The 22,790-nt window shown below is 46.9% G+C and overlaps 1 protein-coding gene across 3 annotated transcripts; it reads right to left on the bottom strand.

The window, feature by feature from the left end:
* Positions 1 to 643: 643 nt before the first annotated feature.
* RRAGC (Ras related GTP binding C) lies at positions 644 to 22,170 on the bottom strand. Of its 3 annotated transcripts, none has more exons than XM_085858498.1 (7): positions 22,031 to 22,170; positions 4,627 to 4,830; positions 4,077 to 4,276; positions 3,748 to 3,862; positions 2,581 to 2,723; positions 2,019 to 2,188; positions 644 to 1,837 (listed from the first exon to the last, which is right to left on the bottom strand). In XM_085858498.1, exons 2-7 carry the CDS (start codon positions 4,813 to 4,815, stop codon positions 1,701 to 1,703), a joined length of 954 nt encoding a protein of 317 aa, XP_085714624.1. In that variant the 5' UTR covers positions 4,816 to 4,830; positions 22,031 to 22,170; the 3' UTR covers positions 644 to 1,700. The 3 variants fall into 3 exon arrangements, with proteins under 3 accessions (XP_085714624.1, XP_085714622.1, XP_085714623.1); XM_085858496.1 differs by lacking the exon at positions 22,031 to 22,170 and adding an exon at positions 21,104 to 21,549; XM_085858497.1 differs by lacking the exon at positions 22,031 to 22,170 and adding an exon at positions 12,989 to 13,018.
* Positions 22,171 to 22,790: the final 620 nt, after the last annotated feature.

The following is a 22,790-nucleotide window of genomic DNA, read 5'->3' as shown; positions in this document are numbered from 1 at the left end:
GGGGATGTTTAAGAATTTTAATTAAAGGCAACAGTTTGCAAAAACAGGAAAGGCCATGTTGCTGACTCTGTGCTTCATCCCCTCCCCAAAACTAGTGTGAGAGCAAACTGCATGGTACTGAAAAAGAACCGGGGTTACTGGCGGTTTGATGCTACGAACCATTACGACCACCTGACGAACTACAATCGAGGCCAAAGTGAAAATGGAGGTGACAGGTGTGTCAGGTAAAAGCAGAAATTATTTTGTGCTGCCTTCAGAGAAACCATTAAAAAAAAAAAAACCAAGGCATAGATGAAATGGATTTAGGTGCCATCATACAAGACTACAGTATTATTATGAAAACTCACTTTAGTGCTAAATACAGTAGATTGCCGAGGAGATCAAGGAGATCAGTCAATTGGTAAAAAATCGGGCAAATCCACCGCATGGCCAGGGGAGGCCGCCATGCGTGATCACCTGTTTGTGCTAACAGACACAATCACCATCATGCTTCAAGCACCTCACAATTGATGAGTAGACATGTGATTTTAGGATCAAAGATTAGCGAAAATGCTGTAACCGTTCACATCGTGACAAATCAAGAGACCAGGAAGAATCGCTTCAATAGCTGCCATCTTGACATCAGCCACACCAAGAAACCAAGGGCCTCGAGAAGAGCTTTAATCTCAAAGAACCAGATATACAGTTAAGCGAGAGGAGGCTCAATGTTACTGAGCCCCAAAGCAAGCGGTGTCATTTAGAATTCAAACTTCATCCAAATCTTGGTTATTTACAAGCAGGCCATGCCAGATGCAGTGTTTAACTGAAGCTATGTCACTCAAATCTGGCCATGTGACAGCACCAACTCCATTTCTGAAAATCAGTAAAGTAAAGCTACCTTATAAGGATTGTCCACCCTTCGCCTTGATCATTTTTAAAAATTACAACCTCTGAACTATCCGTGATTTCCAAATCAAAAGGCAGGTTGTGCAATCATCACGTGACTTCACTTTATAATGCAGCATTATTGGTACAAAGCCTCCAGCAAAGATAAAAAGCCAAAACTGATTAGCATTTGCCAAGAAAATCAAAAAAGTGCAGAATGAATCACAGAAACCTTGTCCTTCACATTCGGAAACAGCGGAATCCCCAGAACAGCAAATCCATAGTGTGGTATGAACAGGAAATGGTGCGTGCAAACGAGTTCCGTGGAGATCGCATTGAACAGACAAACCACGGTAACTGTCTATGCATGACCATCTGGCAACACCAGTCCAAGCGCAAAGGTACCCTCAACTTTGACCCGTCAGGCATGCAGAACCTTACAGCATTTGGCAACAAGAATTCCTGACCATCGCAGTCAGGTTTCTGAAGACTTCAGGCGAAGAGAAGCAAAAGAGTGGCGATAAGCACAAGGTCTGACCAAATGTTTAGTCAGATGATGGTTTTATCTCGACAGTTCATCTTCGACAACAAATGATCGTGCGGGAAGAGCAGAAGGGCTGAACAGCTCATGGACAAGAGATTGTACAATTGAGGCTCGGAGTGGAACTGCTGTCGGTTTTTGACGTTGGTTTGTTCAGCGTGAAGCAAATTGGAACATGTGACATGTACAAGCCACAAGTCAAAGTAAGGGAATCATGTTGTGGAAGAAACATTGCGTACGGCCAAGAACACCTGGCCGACTTTAGTTCATGCTGATGCTTTTCAGTCACCAGGAATCACTCGAGCAGACCGTTGTGCACAAACGCCTTGCCATCGGGCATCTCGGGCGTGTTGAGCATTGGTATGTCAATCTGCACTTCAAACACCTCGTGGATAGCATTACGGATGCAGTGGAAGTTGTAATCAATGAGGCCTGCCGAGGGTGATGGTGAGAATCATTGTCAGCAAAACACATATGTCTACAAATGGGATCCCCTTTGCCCCACTCTGCTCCCCTTCCCTTGCCTTTTCCTCTTCTCAACTTCACCCCGTGTTAAGCAAGTGGACGAGACGACACAGTTACATAACCAAGAGTCTACATTGTGTGCACGCACCTTTTCGCTCAAAATTATCCTCCCGCAGGATGCATACGAGCGTCAGGAAGCGCGTGACCTCCTTGAGGTACAGCACGGTCGTGTTGTTGAGTTTTATAATTGCCATGGAGTCCTTGTCGTATGCACTGCCTCCGCCACCGCCGACATTACCACCACAGTCTTCCCTCAACCTGCCCGAGCAAACCAAAGGCAACATTGTGCGGTTCAGCAAGGAGATAGATTCACGGCAATTGCCAGCGTGCAAGGTGGTCACAAATACATTTAGTTTGTACGTTTTTCGTTCTGGTCAACAACGATGAGTTACCAAACACCACTAAGCATAGAAGAGTGGTTGTTTGTCTCCAGTTCAACACAAGCAAGCGAAGAACAATCTAGCAGCTTAAAAAAATGGGTACGTTTGGTAAAGGCACCCGAGTGAAATCACATCTGCAAAGCTTCACAATACAAGCTGAACATGTGTACAAGTAAATTTCCTGTTTAGACTGTTGTCCACCAACCCACCCACTACATTTTAATCGGAAGGAACAATCATCTTGGTGAGGGTGGAAAACGACTGCATTACCCATAGATGCAGGAGATGTCGATGACTACGTCGATCATGTCACAGCAAAGCTCATAGGACTGCATGTCCACGGGGGAGCTGTCTGTTGCTATGTAGATCTTGCTCACGACGTCAAACAGGAACGCTTTCTCAATGCCAGAGTTCTGAAAGAAAAGTGATCAGATTTGTGATCAAAAGCAGAGTCCATGAGGGCTGGGAGTAAAGGGGGAGGGGGGGGGAAATGAGACGAGTTATGACGCCAAACGGTATGACGCACTGGAGGACAGCACGGTGTGCCCAACAATGCAATCTGGAGATCATTTGAACAGCCCTTTCCCAACACGTCTGGCACACCACTCGTGCAAACAATCGCTGTGTTTCACCTTTTCTCCATCAATGATCAACAATCAGAACACTCAATGATGGCCAGAGGTACATTGCAGTTAAAAAAGGGCTGCCACGTTACGAACCTGACGGTTAGGTATTGAGCCGCTGTGCACAAACGGTGCAATATACAGTATGCCCTTAAGTCAACGATAAACACCGCGAGATTAAAACCGATACTTTAGACCAAAATGGAATTCATTTTTAACTGTACCCCAAATAGTGTGAACAGCACTTGGGAGAGATTTCCTATGCTTTAGAGTTTAGCTCCTCAATCCCAACACTTGGTGCAATCCATTAATGCAGTGTACATTACACCACCTACAGGACAGTCGCATCATCATTACAATGGGGCTCGAGGGTACAAACGGCAGGCATACATTTACCCAAAACACGTTCAAATGTTTCTGTAATTGGTCAAACATTCAAAAATTAATTACAAGGACACGACCACAAAAGGAAAGGTAGAAAAATACAAAAGCTAATTCATGAAACAACGGAATACTCATGAAGGTTCACGTCGGTCTGCAGCAACAGACCCATTCGAACAATGGATTTTATAAAATCAAGTCCAATTAGAGTTTGTTAACTGCTGCGGGAAGTGAGATGGTGGCCGACGATGAGCACTGGCACTTTGTCAGAGAACAAAACAAAAAGATCCTTTTTTTGTCTGACGAAGGGCTGACAGTCGAAACGCCGCTTCACTTCCCAGGGTGGTTAATCTCTTCACCTTACGGTCGATCCAATTCACCGACTAGTTTGACATCAAGTAAAGTGATGAACATGTGAAGAGCACATTCTTACCGATATGAAAATGTTCAACAGGTTCTCCAAGGTGGGTAGCTGAGGGATCAGTTTTTGCACCACCTTGCTGAAGGCCTCAAAAATTGAATGGTCGTAGATGCTAGTCAGGTAAAAGCTGGGGAGAAAAGAGGGTTCAAAATTCCAGACAGGGAGAGAAAAGGTTTCATTGAACAGGTAGGCTTTCAAGAGGCTTAGTACATGAGACACAAATGAGCAAATATCAAAATGACATTTTTACACATGTTAACCATCTGAAACCTGTCAGATAACATACTGCTCCAATACTGAGCTGCAAGCCCCTCGAGCCCACATTCAACGTTGCACCATACCTGAGGTGAATCTGCTCCAAACCCACATCGGCGAGATCGTCGTTCGCCCGCTGATGGATATCCCTTTGCGTCTCAATCTTGTGGTCATCCAGCAGGCCGTCCACCTTATGGATAAAAACTTCAAAGCGAATGGCCGTGTTGACCCTGTACGCCCGAGAGACCGTCTGGTGGAGCCGTTTGAGTGCCTCCATGTAGTCATCCTGAAGGAAAGCGAAGGAAGAACAGGGTTTGACATAAAGTTCGATGGAAAAAGCATTCTCCAATTACATACAGAGGTTATTAAAATAGAATTAAACACACATGGGAAGTGAAAAAAGTCACTGCAACAACTTACAACATGGCTGCACACACGTGAGAGTCACACTAACAAAAACACGGCAGCTATCGCTTTTCCACCACTGGAGGGAACAGTCAACCTTCCCCATCCTTCGGCCGCGATGTGCACCACGTCAGCAAACCAGGACACGAGCTCACATCATGACGGCCAATGGCGCGTTAGTGTGGCGGCAAAGCGACATCACGGTTCGGCTGGTGTCGGCACCGGGCTCACCTGGGCGTCGATGACAAAAATGAGGGCGCCGGTTCCAGTGAAGATCATATCGGAGTCGAACGCGGGTTCAAAGAAGTCTATCTGTCCTGGAAAATCCCATATTTGAAAATTCACAAAGGATGTGTTGGAGATGTCATCTTTATAGATCTTGTTAGTGCTTTCAAGGAATAACGTCTCATTCGGAGACATCTTGTGGAACACCACCTAGAAACAAGATGAGACCAACAATAAATCACCATGCAATTTGTGGTGAAACATGCGCATGACTTTTTCAACCACATTCCTTAATTGTCACCAATGTCTGCAACTTCCGAGGCCTACACACCAAAAGACACAAACCACACAGGCTGTGCTAGTTATTTAAACATCTTCAGAGTTATAATTCCTCACAATGAACACTGTTATTCTTTCACTGGTCCAAGATGTGTCATGGGTTTGAAATCATGACACCTTAACATTTTGTTTATTTTTGTACAGGGTGTAAAGCTCATGGTACAGCTGCGTCACAAATCATGTGGACACATACACGAGACAACATTGGCCTCACCTTCCAACAAACACAGTCCCCGAGTTTGTTCGAAGTGACCAGACTGCACGCACGCACACACCTCTCGCCCTTGTGTACCTTCAGATTAATTATTGATCGTTGCACTCCCGCCGTCTGGCTGCATAACTGGCCCCACTATGCCTCGCACACCTCAAGTGTTTTCCTGACAAAAAGCCTGCATCAAGTTTGTGCCATAGACGGTTCATGCAGAGGCATGCTGTGTCGGTGTTATGCAGGAAGGACCAAGAGCAGAGTGCGAGGGGATCCAGGCCATAAGACCATCTGCAGTACTAGCTCAACCGGGGTAGTGCAAGATGTGCAGGGACATGATGTACCGATCTTCTTCTTTCTTACCTCGCATCTCATCTTGCCTCTCACCCAGCTGGTGTTGGCTGAGTGGTTATGGTGGCTGGCTTGGGATCTTCGGGTCCTGAGTTCAAGCCTCATTGGAAACTGAATTAACACCAGGTGGGGTTGACAGCCTCTCATCCTTCAGAGGTTGGCAAAACAAGTACCAGTGCACTGGTATAAATGGTTGTATTGGCACTGTTCCATGCCTGCAACCGCAGTGTGGTAATCTTCTTCCTGATGAAGCAGCACTCATATGGAAGGAAGGAAGCTCTCTTTTCCCCGTGGATGCATGATTGGCGCCACATTATATTAATGTAAAGCTGCTAAGTGATTGAACAAGGATCTGAGGGTACGAGTGTCGATTAGGGGATACGGGAAATGCATACGTGCCCTGTACATACATGTGTGCCTCATTGAATGAATACATGTATGAAAACGCATTGGTGTCGACTTATTCTTTCCATTTTGATGGTGATGTAAGGTAGCTGTGGGTAAATTGCCAGATTGTAGCTTGCTGGAAGTTATGCAACAATTGGGCCCGCTCGACCAACTACAGGGAGTCGTCGACTTACGGACGTCCAATTTGCGTACGACTCCACATCAAAAATAATTATTTATGGCGGTCCGATTTGCGTACGATCATTCAAACTTCGAAACTGAACATGCATAGCAATACATCAAGTCGAGCATGGAGGTCGTTCCTTGACTTCTCCTCGCATTTTAGTTTGTGTGGTGTACTGTCGTGGTATTGTTACTGCACTCGCATATCTCTTGACATTGTTTGCCTTGTAATCATGGCAGAGAAACGCAAAAGTGATGTGAAAGGAGGTGTCCCTTCTAAGAAGCACAAGATCATTACGATGGAAATGAAACTGAACATTTTCAAGCGTTCGGATGGAGGGGAAACGCCATCGAAAATTCGTTGAGACTTGGGCCTTTATCGTTCGACTGTGGGCACAATCATAAAGGACAGGCAGAAAATCCTTAACCATGTGAAGGGTTCCACACAATGCAACGAAAAAGAGTTTGGTGATTGCTGAGAAGGAAAAACTTCTCGTCATTTGGTTGGAAGACCAAAATCAGCGTTGCATGCCGCTTCGCCTTGTGCTCATTCAGGGAAAGGCTGGGAGCCTTTGTGCAGACCTCAAGACCAAACATGACCAGGACGTTGAAGGTTCTATACTAGTGAAAGTGACAGTTTTGTCGCTAGTCAAGGGTGGTTCAATCGTTTTAAAGCAAGAGCAAATTTGCATAATATTAAAGGGAGTGGGGAGGCTGCTCGTGCTGACATTGAGGCAGCAAGTAATTTCCCCGAGTACGTCACTTGAAATAATAGGGGAGGGGGTATAATCAGTGCTCAGCAGGTGTTTAATGTCAAAAAGACAGGCTTCTATTGGAAGAAAATGCTGGACCATATGTACATTGCCAAAGAGAAGTCAATGCTTGGGTTCAAGGCTGCCAAGGACAAGATAACCCTTTTGCTTAGGGCCAATGCTGTTGGGAATTGCCCGCTGAAACCCTGACTGGTGTTCCCCTCCGAAAACCTTCTGCATTGAAGGGCATCATCAAGGCCTCACTGACAGTTATTTGGAAGTCCAGCAAAAAAGCATGGATCAACTTGGTCATCTTTTAGGGCTGACTACTATCATTTTGTGCCACAGGTAAAGGAGTACTGTGCAGCCAAAAACTTGCCCTTCAAGATTCTGTTGGTCCAATCGGGGGAGCGAGGAGGGTGGAGGGGTGGGGAAAGAAAGGGGACGGGAGAGGGGAGAGAGAGAGGAGAGGAGTTTGGAGGTGAGAGCGAGGAATGGGGAAGGAGTGATGAAGAGCGGGGGGGGCAATGAAGAGGGGAGGACAGGGAGACACTTCACCGTACGTCGCTACACACTACAGGAGGTCGGGAGTGCGAGGAGGTGGTGGGAGCAAAGAGGATGGGAGAGCAAGGAGGGTGAAGTGGGTTGGGGAAGGGTTGTTATGGACTTGCATTTGGTTGCAGGACTTGAAGGGAGGGGGGGGGGTTTTCAACTTGCATTTGGGAAGGGGACTTGATGGTAAGCGGGGGGGATGGTCCCATCTGCTGGCATTAGTACAGGATTGAATGAAATGGGGTATGTTAAACAGCATATTCAAACAGGATAGCAAAACCACCCATCACTTTCAAACAGCATGTACCATTTTTAAAGAGATTACAACATGGGCTTCCTTTGAGGTAGGCAACTCAAACTGTGGCTGCCACCCTATTTACCTGTTCTGGAACTGGATCTCTCAGAGGGGTCACACACTGTGATGGAACCAAGTTTGAATGTATATTTATGATCCACCCATGTTTTGCCTCATGCATATCCATGCTCTGTCCATGTGTTGCATCATTTCCGCAGGGAGGGGGCGAGGGCAGCTCTTTCCTGCCTGGCGCAACGGTGGTTGTATGTGGAGAAAGCATGGTTTTTACTGTCGCACTTGGAGTGTTTTTTTTTTTTTTTTTTTTTGTATACCTTGGTCGAGGCTCGTATGAGAGCAAACACACAACTCACAGCAAGGAGGCATGAGACAAGAGGGGCGGGAGTGGAAGGGACAAAACAGTGGGGAACAGACACATTAGGTGAACTGTGGAAGGGAGAGGGATGGGGATGGGACGGGGAACATGGCGAAGAGAAGATGGACATTTCAGGGACTTTCAGGAAGGAAAGTAGGAGAAATGAAGGAAGTGGGCTTGGGTGGATTATCGGGGGTAGAAAAGATCGAGGATTTGGATGGGGGAAGATAAGAGGTGGTGGTGAACAGCTGTTTTGAAAGCCTGGAGGGAAGAATGGGAAAGAATAGAGTGAGGAAGTTTATTCCAAAGGCGGGAAAAAAGAGGAATGAAAGAGTGAAGATGAGCAGTGATTCGTGATTTTGGTAGTTTTACCAGAAGGGGGTTGTTGGCGGACCTTGAGCGCCCTGTGGAAATGTGGTGGGGACAAATCGCAGAGAGAGCAGGGGGGGCAAGGCTGGAGAGGAGTCGGTAGAAGACAGAAAGACCACCGACCAACCTGCGGTGATTGAGTGAGAGGCCCAAAGACTCAGCTTCATTGCGGGAGATGCCGATGATCTTAAATGCCCTGGTTTCGACAGCGTGAAGCCGAGAAAGGTGGGAGGCAGGAGCACCAGCCCAGAGGGGAGAGCAGTACTCCATCAGGCTACGGACAAAAGCTTTGTAAGTGGTCAGGAGTTTTAAAATGAAGAGAAAGTCATTTAAACCTCTAAGTGGTGGTAAGCTGACTGGAGCATTCTTCATTGAAAGAAATCGGGACATGTAGGCCGTTCCAGGATACACACTGCCTGGAAACACCCGGAGTGTGAGAGAATGTGCCAGCCAGACAAACGTTCAGCCCTCCAGCAGCCAGACCTGCCACCAAGCCCAAACCCCAAAACCTAGGGCCTCGGGCCCATCACACCCGAGCTGCAATGCATATAAACGACCAGAGACGCCAGCGTTTTGTGCTTTTATTTAATTTCAGCACATGTTTTACAGCCAAAATGCGAGAAGCCACAAAAATCTCTCAACCAGAGCCAAATCCCAAAATTCAAACCGCAGAATAGAACCCAGCAGCCCCGACTGCCAAAAAAGTGCCCATCCACCCAACACGCAAATTCCCCAACATTCCGGGATCAAAACACAACACAAACACCACAACACAACATAACATAACATAACATAACCACTTTCAAACCACAACACAACCAACTGTGGGAAGTTATCACAACCACCCATTGTTTATCACTTCACGAAAGTTGGAAGAGGAGTAAGAAAGGGACGATAGAGAAGGAGGAGGATAGGTGGAGCGAGGACAAACAAAGAGATGGGGAGAAGGGATGGAGGCAAGGAAAGATGTATGGAGGAGATGGATGGATGGAGGTCAGGTCAGGTCAGGTTAGGTATAGGAACATGTGCCAGAGTAGTGCGTCGCTGCGTCCACTCTCCGCCGGTACTCCAATGGCTTCCGTCTAGCCATCCCCCAGGCAGACACCTGGCCCATCCCCATCTCCCTGAGATGTTGATCAATCTTCTGCAACGATGAGGCACGTGGTCTGCCCATTGGCCTCCTCCACTCACGAGGCTCCCTCGCCGAGAGAATTTGATGAGCAGGATCAGCGTCAGGAAAACGAGCCACATGTCCGTACAGCCACAGCTGACGCTCATGGACTATGCAGGTAACAAATATCATTTGAGTCTCTCTCAGCAACCGCTCGTTGGTTGCGACCAGCAATAACCAAGTGATCTCACCGTGAAGGACGCATTCTCTGCCACGCTTGAGTCTGAAGTTGATCAGTGCCCCAAGTTAGATACTCTTCTAGTTTTGGGGGATTTCAATGCATCGACTGGAACTGATAGGGATGGTTATGAGACATGTGATGAGACAAAGTCCGACTAGCAATAGCCAAGGATTCTCTGACGAGACCTGGTACCAAAGGAATAAAGTCTCCATCTCAGATCCCTGGTCACAGTCCAAGTCTCACATCCATAGAGCAAGACTGGAAGCACCAAGGACCTGAAGACTCGGACTTTCATCCTCCCGTACAGGTACCGGCAACACCACACCCCATGATCCAGTGAATCCATATCTCCCCAGGCCCAACCCAGACGTTGGTTGACCTCTGGCTCACAGCCAGCAGAGACAATATCACTGCCAAGGTAAGTGAATCTCTCCATGACCTCAACATCCTCGCCACAAACAGGTACAGACAGGACAGCAGCATCCAAGATGTCATTGAAAGCCTGTATCTTAGTTTTGACCCAGGAAACCCGTAATCCCAGCAGCTCCGACTAATCAGCACCTCGAGGGCCTCCAAAAGGATATCCAGTCTCTGCAAAGATGACTGCATCATCTACAAAATCAAGGTCAGAGATCTCGACATTCCTAAACGATGCACTGCAGCTTGATATCTCCGACATCCTTCCTAGAATCCAGTCCATACAAGTGCTGAAAAGTGTGGGGGCCAGTACACACCCCTGACAAACTCCAGTAAAGACTGGAAATAAGTCAGAGATGGTATCACCACATCTCACAGTTCTCTCAGTCCCAGAGTATAGCTCAGACATCAGATTGATCAGTTTTGGTGGCACCCCACGAAGACCAAGAATCCTCCAGAGGGCATCCCCGAAACACTGAATCACATGCTTTACAGCGATCAACATGGACTGCAAGCAGCCCCTGCTGAAACTCTCGTCTGCGTTCGGTAAGGAACCCGAAGAGCAAGGATATGGTCAATCGTTGACCTCTTTGGTGTTAAGCCTGACTGCTGGTGCTCAAGCATATAGTGGCGAACCCTATCAAAAATTATCCGAGCAAAGACCTTGCCCGGCACTGAGAGCAGCGTCACCCCTCGGTAGTTGTTGCAGTCTTGGTGATCACCCTTCCCTTTCCAGAGGCGGACAACAAGGCCCCTCTCCCAATCCGTTGGGATGATACCTGTGTTCCAGGCAGAGCACAGAACTGTATGCAACGATACGAGTACAGCATTTCCATCAGCCTTGAGAAGTTCAGCATGGATGCCACAAATCCCAGGAGCTTTACCCCCATTTCAACTGGTTCACCACAGTCTGTTTCCTCAAACGAAGGTGGACCACAGTAGATTGGAGGGTCAGCAATATGGATAGCAACACCCTTTACATCCAACTCAATAGCTGGTGGATCAACCTGGTGCAGCCGCTCAAAATAACTGGCCCAGCGAGCCTTCACTTCAGGCTCCTTTGTCAAGAGCGCACCACCCTCCGCTCCAACTGCAGTGCACCGAGGGATGGGCTTGGAGGAACGCAATGCGTGCATTCCCCTGTAAGCAGGACGAGAATCACTTCACCATAGGTGATGCTCTACCACCTCACGGATTCCTTCCACATAGGCATCCTTGTGCACCCTTAGTGCACGTGCAGTTTTACGCCTCAGATCACTGAGGAGAGGAGTTTTACGCCTCAGCTCCCTCAATTGTCATGAACAGCTCAGCTCTGCCATTCAGCCTGGCCCTGCGACTGGTCAATGATATCCAATGTCCCTTGAGAGACAAAATTCTTCTTCTCCCTCCAGTGAGTTCTGAGACAACCACTGGCAACATCAAGGATGGTGGTCTTGAAGGCACTCCACAACTCTTCAGGATCCCCCAAAGCACCCAGACCCCCAAAATCTCCACTCAGCCTGTTCGCAAACTCCTCAGCTACCCTCTCATCCTTGAGCTTGCCAACATCCAGCCTCGGCTGGGATGGTACCATTCTCCCGGATTTAAGGTGCAACGTCAGAGTTGCTACAACAAGCCTGTGAGCGGTATTGAGGAACCGAGTACTCTGGTAGACCCTGCAGTTGTTGATCATCCTCCAGCGCCCATCGAGCACATGGTGAATCTCCTTTGCCACACCGCCAGCATTGGAATACCAAGTCCAACGATGAGCCTGTGGGCATTGACAGCATGAACCAGCCACCCTGAGTCCATGACTTCTTGCAAAGTCAAGGAACTTAGTGCTAGTCAGGTTTACAGTTCAGACCCATGGGGACCAACACATGTCTCATAACCATCCCTATCAGTTCCAGTTGATGCACTGAAATCCCCCAAGACTAGAAGAGTATCTCGTCTGGGGCACTGATCAACCACAGACTCAAGCGTGGCATAGAATACGCCCTTCACGGTGAGATCCCTAGCCTCATTCGGAGCAGATACAGAGACCAAGGAAACGACACCCATGGAGTGATGAATCCTTTGTCTCATAATACACTCGTTGACCGGTGTTACCTCAATTGTCATTGGAGTCAGCTAATTGGACACAGCTACAGCAACTCCTTGATCATGGTAACCATCAGAGCGACCAGACCAATAGGTGGTGTAACCACCCACCAGGATCTCACCGCAATCCGGTCTCCAAACCTCAGAGAGTGCTGCAATACCGATGTCCAAACACTTGAGCTCAGATGATCATCCTCTCTTCATGATCGGACATTCCAGGAACCCACCCGAAGGGACCGTCTCAGGTTAACCCAAGGAGACCGCCGTCTGGTGGACGACACCTCACCACCACTCCGACACACTCTCCCGCAATCTGACCCAGGGATGTTACCCCGTGGTTTCCCTCCTATCATCAAAGATTGGGGGTCCCAAAGGCTTTGCCCCAATCCCGTCATCCGGTGAGCTGCCCTGCGAAGGGAAGCTGCACAGTTGGTACTCCCACGGAGTGGGTTTTCAGATTTTTTTATGCTTCTGGAATGTTTTGTGGGATGAAGTGTTTTATGCTGGCCAGAGTGCAAATCCTGCCACCAACCTCCTAATAAAAAATAACCCAACTGCAGGAGGATGTCCGCACAGTTGGGCACTTTCGGGAAGGGATGAGATGGAAAGTGGATTCAAAGAAAGTTCCATAGTTGTTCATGAACACATGATACTCCAATCTCACAGAGTGAACACAAGGTGTAAGGAATGAATGATGAATGAATGAGTTCCCACCTGCTGTTCCTTCATCTGCCATTACATTCCCTGCAGCATCTGCATTGAGCTTGCGTTTTGAAAACAACTTTCCCCTAATAACCTCCGAAGTACTCCACCAAGGAATGCGTCTCGGATCGTCTCCGGGCGGTGCTCAGCATGACCACTCTGAGGTGAAGGTTACATGTTAAACTTTTGTCAAATTTAACTAAGACAACGGAACACACGTTTATATGCACTGTTGGACCCCGCGATTCGCGGGTCATGTCTTTTTTTTGTTAGCACTTTATGGCTGGTCTCCTGTATCCACCTGGAAAATTGGATATCAGCAAAATCACAGCATTCCATAAAAAGGTGCAAAACAGATCCCCTTAACTACAGCCCAATTCGCTTACTTCCAATCATCAGCAATGTCATGGAATCCATCATCGTAGATGATATAAAATCATTCCTTTTCTCCAACAGCCTCATTTCAGATAATCAATTTGGATTCTGACCTGGTCAGTCAACATCAGACATGCTGCTTCGATTCTCCCAACAATGGTGGAGGCCCTCAGTATCAGACATGAGATCAGGGCCGTCTCTCGGGACATATGTTGAGCTTTTGATAGAGTCTGGCATCCCACCTTGCTCTCCAAACTGTCTGCCTGTGGAATCCAAGGCCAACTCCACTCTTGGATTCCTGACTTCCTCCCCTCTCGTCGCCATCGTGTGGCGTTTGTAAAAGTGAAATCCAACTTTTGGATCTTTGTTAATGGCAGCACATTAAATAAACAAACACTGTTCTGAGTATTTATTGAACTTCAAAGCTAAATGTTTCTTTACAAAGAAATGCTAAAACGCAGGGCCACAGTAAAAGAAACTTGCATAACTCTTTGGCCGATCAAATAAGCTGAGCTTGTAAACACGGCTTGCATTTCACAACAGTCAGGTTGCCAGAATGTGTGTGTGTGGTATTTTATAAAACAAGCACATAACCGAGCTATTTCAAGGCAAATATGTATTCACTTTAAGTTCATATACAAATGATTTTCCACTTTGCAGTCGCAGCAATCACAAGAAAAAGAGCAGAGATTGCAAACCCTCACCAGGACTTCTTGTGAGTGGCGGTTTTTAGGTTTTAGGGTAAATCCAATATGGCTGCCAAACCATGTGACCAATGGCATCATATGTGTGAATCCTTTGTTCCTCATGGACAGGCAGTCATACGTGTAAAGTTTCACCTCAATCTGTTCAGCCACTCCAGAGAAGAAGTTTTTTGTTTTTTTTGTTGAACCCTGGTGTTGTTGCCCCTGGTGTTCAAAACCTGGTGTTGGCTTAGTGGTTAGGGTGGTGGCTTGGGATCCTCAGGTCCCGAGTTCAAGCCCGGTTGGCTGCTGAATCAACACCAGGGGGTTGATTCAGCCTGTCATCCTTCCGAGGTCAGCGAAATGAGTACCAGTGTAGCAGCCAAAATGGCTGCACACGAAGGGAGGGGGCATCAACGGATTGATTAAATCTGGTATTGGTGTGGTGTAGGCATGATGGGCCGAATGGCCTCCTCCTGTGCCTTAATTCCTTGTAAACAATATGGCTGCCGAATTACGTGACCGATGTCATGCAACTAAATGCAACCTTCAACGGGGATGCTGGACAGGTGGAGATTGAAATCCTTACGTTGCAAAATGACCTCCACCTCAAAGCCCATCAGGATGCACCAAACTTTTGGTGCCTTGTGGACACAGAAAAGTACAAAGGTGTATGGACAGCAGCTATGAAAGTTGCCTGCCTTTTTGGTTCAACCTATCTCTGTAAATCAGCCTTTTCCGACATGAACTTCATCAAGAACAAACACAGAACATGCCTTACTGATGCACATCTACAAGACTCACTCAGAGTTACAGTGTCAAATTATACCCCAGATTACAGTACACTAGTGGACAGCATGCAATGTCAGACTTCCCACTAACAGACATTTACAGGCAAAGAAAGAGAACAGATATTTTCAGTGAAACACCATGGCAATGGTAAACTCAATTACTGTACAAAAATGTGAAAAATAATTTGTTCAAAAAGTGTAACAGATGTGTTATTTTGTTAAAAATGCTACAGATTTCGTGATTAACACAAATGTGATCCGATTCATTCAAAAATATGAAAGAGTTGATGTTCTTTTTTAAATTTTACATAATAATATTATATATAATATATTATTATACTTTGTACAGACATGGGACAGAGTTCATGATTTGTTAAAAAATGTTACAAAGTTAGTGGTTAGTACAAATGGGATATGATGTGAGTTAATGATTTTCTAAAAAAATGTTACAGACGCGATTCATACAAAAATATAACAGCTGTGATGTTGAACAAAATGCTACAAATGTGGTCATTCATACAAACTGTCAATAAAGATATTTACAAAAATATCAGAGATGTGATAATTCTGACTTTCAAATGTTGAAATAGATTTGAGAACATAAATAAATAATGTTGCATGTTTAAATATATCTGTGTTTCCTACCATGGTAAATCATTGTTAATAATGATTGTGTGGAATAATTAACATGTGATCAGACACTCTCTTCACAAAATTGAATATTTATTATGATAATTATTAATGATAATATCATTAAAGGTGAACAGTGCCACTATGTAATTCAGGAAGTTTGTATCAAACAAGAATCCCTTCGTATTACTCAGTACCCTTGAAGTAGCTCTCAGTTTCAAAAAGGTTGGTGACCCCTGGTCTAGGGTGTGAATTCCCCGGTAGTTTTGACCGCGTGGGTAATTAGGTATATTGAAGTTTGGAAATCGACCCTATCCCACGTGGTCAAATTATTGGTGATTCATGGTCCAGTAAGGGACCCGTGCCTTTCGGACTTGTACAAAAGGCACGACCTCAATTCTGGTGTGTTCGGTGGAGCTGACTCTACTTTTTTTTGTATACCTTGTCGAGGCTCGCATGAGAGCTAACACACAACGCACAGCAAGGGAACATGAGACAAGAGAGGTGGGAGTGGGAGGGACAAAACAGTGGGGAACAGACACATAAGGAGATCTGTGGAAGGGAGAGGGATGGGACGGGGAACATGGGGAATAGAAGATGGACATTACAGGGACTTTCAGGAAGGAAAGCAGGGGAAATGAAGGAAGTGGGCTTGGGTGGATTATCGGGGGTATAAAAGATCGAGGATTTGGATGGGGGATGATAAGAGGTGGTGGTGAACAGCTGTTTTGAAAGCCTGGAGGGAAGAGTGTGGGAAAGCCTGGAGGGAAAAAAGAATAGAGTGAGGGAGTTTATTCCAAAGGCGGGAAAAAAGAGGAATGAAAGAGTGAAGGTGAGCAGTGATTCGTGATTTTGGTAGTTTTACCAGAAGGGGGTTGTTGGCGGACCTTGAGCGCCCTGTGGAAATGTGGTGGGGACAAATCGCAGAGAGAGCAGGGGGGCAAGGCTGGAGCGGAGACGGTAGAAGACAGAAAGACCACCGACCAACCTGCGGTGATTGAGTGAGAGGCCCAAAGACTCAGCTTCATTGCGGGAGATGCCGATGATCCTAAATGCCCTGGTTTCGACAGCGTGAAGCTGAGAAAGGTGGGAGGCAGGAGCACCAGCCCAGAGGTGAGAGCAGTACTCCATCAGGCTACAGACAAAAGCTTTGTAAGTGGTCAGGAGCTCAAGAGGGCCGAGGAAGGACTTTGCATGACGGAGGATTCCCATTCGGAGACTGGCTTTGGAGGCGAGGTTGGAAATGTGACTATCCCAGGAAAGGTCATGGCAGATAGTGAGACCCAGAAGCTTGAAAGAAAAGACTTCTTCCAGAGGATTGTTGAGAAAGTGGATTGGGGGGGGGGTTCTAAACGGTCCTTTCGAAGAGACATAGTGAGAGTGTGAGATTTGTCTGGATTGAAAAAGACATGTTCCACATGTTGGACTAGTTTGTGATTTTATTCAGATCTGTAGAGAGCGAAGAAGCTGCTGCTTGCCGGTCTGAGGCATGACAGATGGTACAGCAGAGGGTGGAGTCATCAGCAAAGAGATAGAGGATTTTCCAGTCGGAGAGATCATTGATGAAAACCAGAAAAAGAACAGGGCCCAGAACGCCACCTTGAGGAACTCCAGCCTGGACAGGAAGAGGGGATGAAAGAACTCCATTCAGGGCCACACGTTGACTGTGACAGGAGAGGAAGTCTGCGAGCCATGAGTGGAGATGGCCTTAGATACCATGGGAAGAGAGTTTGGTGAGTGGGGCAGGGTGCCAGACTGTGTCAAAAGCACGTGATATGTCCAGGGATATGGCTCGGATTTCCTGTCTGGCATTGAGGACCTCCATCCATTGATGGGATAGCAGAAGCAGCATATCCAGGGTAGAGTGACCTGGTCTGAAACCAAATTGATGATCGGAAATCAAGCCATTGGAGAAGAGGAAGGATTTGATGTCTGAAGCGATGATGGATTCCATAACCTTGCTGATGATTGGGAGAAGGCTGATTGGTCTGAAGTTGCAGGGATCTGTTTTTGCACCTTTTTTATGCAGGGCAGTGTTTTTTGCAGATTTCCAAGCAGATGGCAGATGACCTTGAGCAAATGAGAGGGTGAATAGAATAGAGAGAGGGTGAGCAAGAGCAGAAGAGCAGACTTTGAGGACACGTGGGCTGATGCTGTCTGGACCGGTTGCAGAATCTGAGTCGAGGGTTGAAAGCAAGCTCTCCACCTTGTCAGGAGAAAAGGATACAGAGTCCAGGGACAGTTGGGTGCGACTGGGTAAGGTGGGTAGAGAAAGTGATGGGTTTAGGACACAAGATTTAGCTGCAAACACCGAGTTTAGGCATTCAGCTTTTTCATGTGCGGTATCAGCAGTGCGGCCATTTGAGGTAAGTGAGGGGATGGAGGGGGAACATATACCAGAAACAGATTTGATTAAACGCCACCAGGATTTTGAGGAGGGAGAGAGGTTTGAGAGTTCAGACTTGAGATGAGAAAGATGTTGTTTTCAGGCTCTCCTGAGGGTAGATACACACTTGTTCCGAGCTTTGTGGAAGGAACTGAGATTGCCCTCAGTTGGGTTTGCTTTCCATGAGGCAAAGGCAAGTTGTTTCAGGACAACTGCCTCGCCACAAACTTCAGTAAACCAAGGGCCGGAGGAAGGGTAGGACAACTGAAGACGAGAGGGGATAAATCTGTGCATGAGGGAGAGCAATTTTTTTTGAAAGAATTCCCAGGATGAGTTGATGTTTGAGAAAGTAGTGATAGGAGACCAGTCTGTAAGTCTGATGGCTGCTCGGAGACCCTGCCAGTCGACTTGAGTGAAATGCCAGACTCGACGGCGGTGAGGTGGTTCTCTGATAACAGCCAGAGAGATGTCCACTTTGACAAGGACGTGGTCAGAAGAACCGATTGGAGCGGAGGGAAGAGCAGCAGATATTGTCAGGGAAATTTGTCAAAATCAGATCCAGAAGAGATGGAGTACCACTGGTTGAGATCCGGGTCGGGAAGTTGACCGATTGAGTCAGTCCCAATGAGTCGCAGAAAGCTTTTGCTGAGGTGCCATGACAGGTGAGAGAGGTACCCACACCTTGCCAACTGGCATGATGACAATTGAAGTCACCACATAAGAGGAAGAGAGAGTTTGGATGAGAAGATAGAAGATGGTCCATGTTTTCGGATAGTGAGGTGTAGATGGAGTCATCACTGTTAGGTGGACGGTACAGTACACATATAAACATGAGGTGGGAGTGGAGGGGAAGCCGTAGCCAGAGGTATCCCTGGGGGTGTGGGGGAGTGAGGGTAGTGCATGGAGAGTGAGGAATAGAGTCTTTGATGAAGAGAGCAACACCTCCACTAGGACGAGGCTCAGGTCTGTCATACCGGAGGAGGGAGTAACCGGGGAGAGATAATTGGGAGTCAAACACGTCTTGGGAGAGGAAAGTTTCTGTTCGGCAGATTATGTCTGGTTTGTCGGTGGCATCCTGTATGGAAAGATCTGAAAGGTTTGAGCGAAGGCCCTGGATGTTTGAGGTCCACACTTTTAATGAAGAGGTTGGGGAGGAGGCTTTGGGTGCAGGGGTGGGGGGGAGGGGGAGGATAGGACAAGGGACGAGGCGGGGGGAGGTAAGGAGGGTTGTTGAAAGAGTGTGGGGGATTGCAGAACAGCTAGGGGACCGGGCCGAATGAGGAGAAAAGGCTCTGTGGTGCTGGGGGAGAGGGGGGACAAGAGAGGGGGAAGAAGGCAATTGAGTATTTGAGGAGGTGGAGTGAAGAGATGGAGGAGAGAGGGCAGGGGAAGGAGGGAGCTTTGTGGAGGAGAGGGGGGGCAACTTTGAGAAGGATAAGTGAGGGGGATGAAAGCTGGGAGAAAGGTGAGCGGGGAATTTTTGAGAGAGGTGAGAGGGAGGTTTGGAAGGAGAAGAGTGGGATGGTTGTTTTGAGAGTGAGGGGTGAGGGGGGTGAGTTGGCACTGAAGTTGGAAAAAAAGAATGGTTGATGGAAAGCGAACATTCATAGCAAACAAGGTTTTTTTTGAAGTTTTAGGTCAGAGATGCGATTTAACACAATTCTTGATGGATGCAATAAAGGCGAATTCAGAGAATGGAGAGAAGAAACGCTGAAACAGTTGGATTTTTTAGGCAAGGAATGAAGGAGAGGTCGAAATGAGAGCAGTCTGTTAAAATAGCAGAAGAGTTGTGCATTATGAAACAGTAAAGAGTACCACATGTGTGAGAGAGGAAAATGAAGCATTATAAGATCGTTTTTGTTATGATTATTAATGTTTGAGAGAGTTTTCAAAAGATTAGGTCATGGAAGTGTTGTAGAAAAAAAAAAATCGAGGAAGAAGAAGAGGAGGAAGAATAAGAGGAAGAAGAAGAAGAAGAAGAAGCAGAATCGGGAGAAGGGTAGCGTATTGTTGTTGTTGGTTTTTTTTTAAGATAAGAAATAGATTAGTTGGGAGAATGGGGGACGTTAGGAAAGTGGGGAGGATAGAAATTGAAGGTAATGGGGAGAAAAAAAAACGATCGAACACCGAGGGGAACCGGTGGGCCTCAAGCCTCGGCCTCAAACACCCGGTAAGAACGTCGACAAAACCTCACAAAATAGCACGATTTTTGAAACAAAACCGAACTAGGAACACACAGTAACATGTAGGTGAGAAAATTAAAGTTAAAACGGGACAAGTAACGACCGGAAACTTAACTTTGAGAACGTCAGCAGAGAGCCCCAAGGAGACCTCTCGACGCTCCAAACCCGTAACCGGAAGTAAATCTCCCTACTACTGCTCCCTCTAGCAGTCGTGCTCGCCACTGATACCCGGCCTCACAACAATATAACATTCAATTGAAATTAAGTTTTTCCTCAATCATAACCTGACATTTGTGGATGGAAGGACCGACGGATAGACAGAGAGAAGTGAACCAATTGCTTAACCCTAATCTTCACTTCGCATGCGTGGGGTAACCGTACTAAAATACACAATTTGGTGTCTGTCTGTCTGTCTGTCTGTCTGACCGTGATACATTCGGTCGTTACTTATCCGATCTCAACCAAACTTGACAGGGTCAGACGACGGAGGTTAGCACGACTTCGTTTCCCTCCGTCCCCAAGGGGGTTTTCTGGCATGGGAAAAATCCGTATTAAGGTGTATAGATAGCTTATCATGGCATTTTCCAAGGCAGCTTCTAATCACAAAAGGTAATATCATATTAATGTTGTTACAAAACAATATTAATGCCAACAATATTCCCTCTCCCCAAAGGCCTTTTCCCTCCTTCGACAAACGCAGTGTTAGCGTGGATAAACAGCTTATCGTGGATTTTGTGGGACACCCCTCCTGGAAATCAAAAAAATTATGAACCACAAACACGTATGATTACTTTTTTTTTAAATAAAAAAGTCGCTATTGTTGTTTCACACGAAACTGAAAGGGGGGAAACCCGAAGTTCTTGAGGCATTATATGCTTATCGTGACCCCACAGACCGACGGACCTAAGCCGAGATCTACTGTAATCGAGAGACCGTAGAGAGGATGATAATATGGGTGTACCAATAAAACCAAAAGGGGTATTTCTAAAAACCAAGATATCACCAAAAAAGGTCTGGATCAAAACACAAAAAAGCAAAGTACTGTAAAGGAGATGGTAGGATGAGGTTTGCAAGATCACCTTCTGGATGGAGGACTTTCCGCTGCGCCGCAGACCCATCAGGAGGATTCGGGGCTTGCTGTCTGAGTCGCAAGAACTCCCCGGCTCTCCTTCGGCTTCCTCGGGTCCATAGCAGTAATGTTTGGGGAACGATCCCACGACACCAAAACTGCCCCCCATGGCCTCCTCGTCCGCAAAAGCTTGCATTGTGATGGATTGTTCCTTTCCCTTCTACCCAAAAAACCCTTCCCAGACTTCTTATTATAATCTTTCCTTCACATACACAGGTATCTGTCTGTGCAATGGATATCTGTGTCTTTAATTAAACCCACGGACCCCCTCCTCTCCAGATTAAACCCACGGATCCCCTCCTCTCCAGATTAAACCCATGGACCCCCTCCTCTCCGGATTAAACCCACGGACCCCCTCCTCTCCAGATTAAACCCATGGACCCCCTCCTCTCCAGATTAAACCCATGGACCCCCTCCTCTCCAGATTAAACCCACGGACCCCCTCCTCTATGGATGAAACCCACAGACCCCCTCCTCTTCAAATTAAACCCACGGGCCCCTTCTCTCCGGATTAAACCCACGGACCCCCTCCCCCTGAACACCTACTCCGTGCTCCGAGTAACAGTCCCTGTTACACCATTTCCAATTACCCCGGACGAGACAAATACCTCAGCGTGTTGTTTACTCGTTTTATTAAACATCGATTTGCTCCAAATCCGCGAGGGGGACGATACAAGGCAAGTATAGTTCACATATGGATAAGAGGTTAATTGTGCTGTAGTTACAGATCATGAGAGTCAATGTACCGAGAAACCTTCCTTGATCTCTCCCTTATTTATAATACAAACCAACCGGACGTCAATAATAACAATCCGAGTCTCAAACAAACACTGGAATTCGTTAAACCAATTCGCAAACGTTCTCGTTTTTAATTAACCTCGTCCGACGTCCGTGACTCCCCGCAGCTCCAATTCACCGAGATCGTCCTTTTTAACCCGGAATGAGCGAAACACAACCGACCTCGACTCGCAACAAATCGAACAGATCGTCATGTGATGTTGTGCCGAGCAGAGCTCGTAATCCTCCTCTTCAATGGTCAAGAAGTAAAAGACACGCCCTGCAAAGCGCGTCATGATTGGTGCAGTTATCGCGGTGCTCGTTGTAAACGGACTGCTGATTGGACAAAACATCGAGCCCATGGTGGTCGCCCTGGTTTGGTTCCTCAAGTGCTTGTCCCGGTTCGTTATGCGACTGGAATTAAATTAACATGGTGATGTAATATGTATTATTCATGTTATAGTTTGTGAGTCCGCGCTTCAACTCAAGGGTTCGGAATCCACTGATTTAACAAAACATCAAGTCCCGGTTTTCACATTCACAGTTTAACCATTTGGATTCCGGTTTTAGACCCTCAGCCATGAAATCCACATCAGTGAGATCAAAGGTGGTTCGCCCCCCCCCAACCATGAAGGTTCGTTCTCCCCCCCCAAACCCCAAACATGAAGGTTCGTTCTCCCCCCCCCCCCCAACCATGAAGGTTCTTTCTCACCCCCCGAACCATGAAGGTTCGTTCTCCCTCTCCCCAACCATGGAGATTCATTCTCCCCTCCCCCAACCATGAATATTCGTTCCCCCCCCCAACTATGGGGATTCGTTCTCCCCACCCCCCAACCATGGAGATTCGTTATCCCCACCCC

This window comes from Eptatretus burgeri, chromosome 15 (assembly GCF_056783735.1).
Source record: "Eptatretus burgeri isolate ZD-2024b chromosome 15, Ebu_testis_v1, whole genome shotgun sequence".
In the NCBI taxonomy this organism is placed as follows: Eukaryota; Metazoa; Chordata; class Myxini; order Myxiniformes; family Myxinidae; genus Eptatretus; species Eptatretus burgeri.
This window is presented reverse-complemented; position numbering and strand designations above follow the sequence as displayed.

Excerpts from the sequence above, each read along its gene's own strand:
- RRAGC (XM_085858496.1), bottom strand. The coding sequence starts at position 21,289 with ATGCAAGCTTTTGCGGACGAGGAGGCCATGGGGGGCAGTTTTGGTGTC. Across the intron at positions 2,724-3,747 it reads TGTTGAACATTTTCATATCG|AACTCTGGCATTGAGAAAGC; the intron begins GTAAGAATGTGC and ends CTTTTCTTTCAG. Across the intron at positions 2,189-2,580 it reads GACATCTCCTGCATCTATGG|GTTGAGGGAAGACTGTGGTG; the intron begins GTAATGCAGTCG and ends TTGCTCGGGCAG.